Below are 6,000 nucleotides of genomic sequence, written 5' to 3' on the forward strand. Positions count from 1 at the left end.
TTTAATAGTCTGGGCTTAGGAAGATGAGTATGGGAGATCAACTGAGTGGCATGCAATATTTCTTTAAAATTTCTAACATTTGATACATATGAAATGTGATTAGCTGAGGAAATTGAGGAAAAATTATTGTGTTTTCCATAGCCGAAAAAACCCCATGGGACTCACTGTGGCTTTGAATGACACTCTGTTTGCAGACGGACAGCTTTATTGGGATGATGGGGTTCGCATTGGTATGTATGGTGCTCCTTGCCTTCATCAAACCCTTTTTTTGCTGTGAGGATGGTCGAACACTGCAACAAGTTGCCCAGAGAGGCTGTGGAGCCTCCACCCTTGGAGATATTCAAAGCCCAAATTAAACCAGACAAAACAAAACCCAAGGATATGAACTGGGGAGAGGTGAAACAAATTACAGCAGCCCTTGGAAAGCAAATAATGCTCAGTAGCTGACTTAGGCCTTTTTTGTCTGCAGTTTTTAACAGTAATGCAGTTGTCAAAGTGGCAACTCCGTGCTGTAAGATACTGCATCGTTTAGCCATTGCTTTGGAAAAGAAGTGCTGGTGGTTGCTTCTGCCTTAGAAGTCCTCAGTGTGGCGAGGGGTGTTCGAGGAGGAGCTTTAGGAGCAGATGGAAATGATGGACTCTGGCCAAAGCAATCACATTTCTGGAGGGCGTATCTGAACATGCCTTCAGAGAAAAAAAATGAATTTAAACCTTCAGATTTAGCATTATAGTAAAATGATTCTTCCTGATTTAAACCGCATAATGCTATGTTTTATAGAGTTAATATGTTGTATAAATGAAATTGTGCCCTGGACGAAAGGCAACACAGATAACAAAGATTTGTCCTCAAACCTATGGGAACCATAACCATGGATTATGTGGGAAGCTTTAACTAATTTCCTCAACATATTACTAAATTTAAATCATCTTCAGATAAGAGATACTTAAATGTCATTGATCCTTTCCATCCAGAGTGTATTACCCTTGTAATAACAATAAGCTATCGCCCAACATTACTGCAAGTAATGCAGAAAATGGTGTTATTTTGCATAACGATGTGTAGGGAAGTTTGCAGGATGCTGTTAGTGTATTTTGAGGTGCTTCACCTACATACACCACTGCCTGCTAGCACTGGAATTCAGAAATGATGGCTATGTTTATGGAAGTCTGATGATAAATGAAATTAGCATAGAGTACAAGGTGTGTCTCACCAGGATGCCTGTGATCTGTTTTCAGTAGTGTAGAAAGGCAAGAACCTACAATGCCCATGATTATCAGCACTACTTGGAGTGCATTTAGTGCTGAATAATAGGATTGATAAAATATACGACAGCGATTTCTATCACGGTCACGTGTAATTGAACAGTGAATAGAGGTGGATGTGGGAAACAACTCCCATGTTGTCTTCAGTGGGAAACATTTTTCTCTTGCTGGTTTTAGCACCCTTGATCTTCCTAATGCTGTTTGTTTGTCTTCTTTTGTATCATCTCACCTCTAAAAGGTTCTTATTTCATCCTCATTTAAATAGCACACAGTCCTATAATGAAAGTATTTTCCGTCTAAAAGCATATGTCTTCTGGAAATACAGAAATTTTCTTTAGTTATGTATAGATAGACATACCATATATTTGTGTATAGTATATGGACACAATTTTTTAACTAAAATTTTGGTGTGTTAAATAAGGTGAATAGTGAATACATTTTATTTTATTCTTTCTTTTTAACAGATGCATATGAAGACGGTGTATATCTGCTAACATCATTTACTGCTAATCAGGTAAGTAACGTTAGCTTACATTTTTTGAATAATCATTTTAGGTGATTATTATTATTATATTTTAACTATAGGTATTTTAATTTGGGACTTCATAATGTCTAGATATCCCACCCTAACATTAAGTTGTGCTCATGATCTAATCGACTACAAGTAATATGATTAAACTGTCAAGAACAAATTTAAGAATGATTCTGAAGTTATCAATTATAGTGTATTGTTAAACAAGATGTACATTTATCGCACTGTAATTCCTGATATAATTCTGAAAGTACAAGTTTATTTCATGTTTTCTAAAAAGTGAAAGCACATAGCAAAGCAGAATATCTGGAGCACGTAGATGGGTCAGAACAGCCATGCCAGGAAAAGCAGCCCTTGCTGGTGAGAAGGGAGATGGAGGCTGCGAACAGGAAGCTTTAAGGACAAAAGGCTTTGACCTTGGCTTAGAGCTACAGAGAAATACCTCTGCCTAGCAAAGAACTCGGGTTTCTTCTCAAGAATGGGCACCTAAAATTGCTCCTAATCCATTTTGCAAGTTCAGGGTCCTCCTTGCTGTTATCTGTCTTGTTGTTCAAGCTATGTTGCTGCTCCAAAGCATCTTTTTTTTAGTGTACTTGCCCATTCACTGTAGAATGAATTTATTGTGTGCAATCTTAGTTCTGGACGGAAACAGCAGAATCCACAGTCATTGGCAACCACAAAATAAATCACTCTAAAATGGCAATGAGGGGGGAACAGGACCTGCCCCGTTCATGAGTCCTACTCATGCCCTCCCATCGATGACAGACCAGAGATGTGTTTGTGCTTATGAGTCGTAACCCCCAGTCCCAGTTCTCCAGGCATCCTAGGATGTGTGCATTGACCCCATTCTACAGAAACATCTCAGCATCCCGTAGGAGATGGTGCATTTTGCTGCTGTGGCCATACCACTTTGCGAGAGCAGCCTGATGGGAGAGCCGAAAAAGCGGCTGAGTCCCAGCCACAGCTTTGCACAGCGGCTGGTGCAGAGTCACTGCGTCAGTTCAGGATTGCTTTTTCTCTTTGTTCTTCAACACAGAAAAATCTGGCATGCATTCCTGGGTAACGAAGTCAATCAACAGGAGTGTTTAAGTACTGGCATTTCTAGGATGCTGGGTTTCAATTTTTATCATAACCGGTTGAATATCTGGAATTAAATTAAGACTGCAATTATATGGATTTTTGGTTTAAAAGAAATGCTTTTTCTATTGTAATAGAAAATACACTTTGTTATTTCATTAGTTTTCCAGGGTGCCAGAATGTCTTCTAATTTTATCCACACTATTCTTTCTTCTTATTTAATTCTGTCTTTGTCAAAAAATTGGATGTTAATTGCTAAGGAAGAGAAGTTTGGTTTGCTAATATTCTGTATTTCCAGTTGCAAGGCCATTATAAAATGAATGCACCTTTTCCTGCTCTTACAAAAAGTTGGCAAAGAAAAGCCTAATTAAAGAGGTCTTGAATCAACCAACAGCGAAAAATACTCCCACTAAAAGTAATGCCTAAGCACTAAATATGCAGAATCATATCATAGCACTTTTTTTCACTTGAGCTGTGAACCAGCAGGCACCATCTTTGGGCTACTTAACATGGCATTTGCTCTCTGGAGACCTACTGGAGCTGGGTACAGCCTAAAGAAACCGTGTGCCCATAATCTACTTAAAAATCACAGCAGCTGGAAATGAGAGAGGACCTGTGAGTGCTGAAGGAGATGATGGGGGTGGAAGAGCTGTTCTGGGAGGGCATAAAGCAGGGAGAGCAGAGCCTGGATCAGGCCTCGTAGAAGCTAGCAGATGAGGCTGCGACAGTGGAGGAGGGGTTTGTCCATGCAGCACTTGCTGCTCACGTCAGGGGTTTAAGAGCATCTCGTCGCTTCGCTCCTCACATCTATCAGCCGAGCGGCAATTAAAGACGCAGCAGAGCCCAGGATCTAACCAGATTAACAGTGTGAAGAAAACCGAAGCCTTCAACATTTGGAAAACAAATAACAACATACAGGTATTTAAGAACAACAACAACAAAAAATTAAATAGGAAGAGAGGAAAGCAAGTGAAAAGCTGAAGTGGACTTGTACCAGTCTAATGACAATCTCTGATGATAGTTTTTTTTCCTTTTCCTTTCAGAATGTTTTAGATATCACAGTTTTGCATCATGGTTACACTGATCCAAACAACTTAATGTTTACTGAAATTAAAGTCCTGGGGGTGCCCACCAGCGTTAAGCAGGTGACCGTATTGCAGAACGGCGTGACAATCGCATCCTCTCACACCATGGACTACAATAACACCAAGAAGGTGAGATGCCATTGGCAGGGTAATGCCACCTTCACAACTGCCTATGTGCTCTTAAACCTTTGGAGATTCAGCTGTAATAATACCATATTTAAAATATATTTCAGCAAGATACATAAGCTACCTTCAGGTAATGACTATATAATACACTGTTTAATATATAGTAAATATTGTGCAGTAAGTGTGGTAAAGGTTTTAAGCATAGAAATTACTGTTGAGGAATGCAAACTGCTTCTGACAGTGGAAAAGTGGTGGATTTTGGTTTGTGCTTGGTTTCCACTCTTCTTAATAGCTTACTTGCAACCTGTGAGATCTGAAGGAAGGAAAAGCAACTACAAGTATTTTCATAGTCTCTACATGACCCTGTTGTTGTCAGTCTTGTCCGACAACATTTTCATTTCCCAGCCGTTTGCCTACCACCATTTCTTATTCCGTCATGTCAGATTTCGGCTGTAGGCATTGCAGCACAGGGTTCCTACATGAACAAGTCAAATTCCACTTCTTCTAAAGTTCTCGGCATACCTTCCGGCAACTTCAGAGCACTGAGGTTTCCATCTGCATGGGTTGTGCCTGTGCAGGGCATTACCCCCTCCCGCCTGCCCCAGCAATAAATTGAAGCACTCCTAAAGGCAGCTGCACTAGATGTGTGTAACTGTAGAGCTGCTCGAGATGGCACTCCTATGGAGCACCTTTCAAATATGAACAGAACTGCTGAGGCATTCAGTCTTGCCAGTTTTCCGACAGAAAGAGGCTGCCTCACCTCTTCTGTTACTGGGATCTTACCACCCTTCCTTTGAAATTCAGTATTCTGTTAAGTCTTAGTTCTTTCTCTCTTTCATGGAAAGCCAGAACTATGTAAGTTTTGTACCTAACCAAAAAGATGACTTAAAAACGTAAAAGGGAATGGAAGTGTTCCGTTCTGCTGTTGACTTTTGGATGGAAAAAAAGGGAATTCATATGCACAGTTGAATTACAGTATGCTCCAAGATTTGCTGCTTTTTAAAAATTCCTTCCTTTTTTTTTTTTAAAAGAACAGGAACCTCAGTTCTAAAAGGGCCTCTGAATGAAGGGAAAGGATCAGAGCCTCACGATCAGACTTCCCAAACCTATGCTGGTTAAACTATGTTTATAGGAAGAGGAATAAATTCTTGTGACCTAAATTGAGAAGCCACTTTCTCTACTGAACACAGAAAAAGCAGTGGATCTTCAGGGCAGAGTTACTAATTGTTCGTTTTGTCTGTTTTATTCACAGCTCCTGATGATCACCAAGCTTCAGCTTGAATTGGGCAAAGACTACACTGTGCAATGGAGCTAAAATGCCTGCAAAGTAACATCGGCCACACCACTGAATTTTCTCATTGTTTTAAAACTATCTTTCAATTTTTCAATTTTCAAAAAGTGCCTCTTTTTGTCATCTGTGAATACTTTTAACTATAAAAACATACTAGTTACAGTCAGTTCATCTTAAGGTATTATGCGTATAAAGCAGTCACATTTCTGTATTGTTGAAGGCTAACTACGATGTCTCCATGGGATGCAAAATCTGTATTTTAAACAGTACAGCACTTCAGTGTAACTTCATCTTTCAAAACTGAGAACTGAAAGTAAAACTCGGTGTTTTCTCAGAACTGAATTTCTGGCTGACTTCATGTGTGCCAAATTTTGTAAAAAAGATACTGTTGGTGGTGTTACCTGCATGGACTTGGGGCCATAATTCCACCTATATTTAACTTTCATCTTGATTTTAATTATGCCTATGCAAGTCACTACTATGACATATTTAAGGCCAGATGAAGTAAATGTTTTCCAATTACTGATTTAGCATGAAGCGATGTTTCAAGTTGTTGATCTATAAAATACTAAGACACTTGCAAGTCATTTGAAGGTTTTTTTGTGTGACTTTAGCCAGACGTTTGT

At 39.4% G+C, this 6,000-nt stretch overlaps 1 protein-coding gene across 1 annotated transcript in view; it reads left to right on the forward strand.

Annotated features, from left to right (window-relative positions):
* Nucleotides 1–5,422, forward strand: part of SI (sucrase-isomaltase) — a 54,283-nt gene extending 48,861 nt beyond the window's left edge. The window contains exons 44-47 of the mRNA XM_052804828.1: nucleotides 142–230; nucleotides 1,728–1,777; nucleotides 3,916–4,086; nucleotides 5,336–5,422. Of these exons, the coding sequence (XP_052660788.1) occupies nucleotides 142–230; nucleotides 1,728–1,777; nucleotides 3,916–4,086; nucleotides 5,336–5,398 (373 nt within the window). The 3' untranslated portion in view covers nucleotides 5,399–5,422. The remainder of the gene's footprint in view (nucleotides 1–141; nucleotides 231–1,727; nucleotides 1,778–3,915; nucleotides 4,087–5,335) is intronic.
* Nucleotides 5,423–6,000: the final 578 nt, after the last annotated feature.

The sequence above is a fragment of the Harpia harpyja genome, chromosome 12 (assembly GCF_026419915.1).
Source record: "Harpia harpyja isolate bHarHar1 chromosome 12, bHarHar1 primary haplotype, whole genome shotgun sequence".
Lineage (NCBI taxonomy): Eukaryota > Metazoa > Chordata > Aves > Accipitriformes > Accipitridae > Harpia > Harpia harpyja.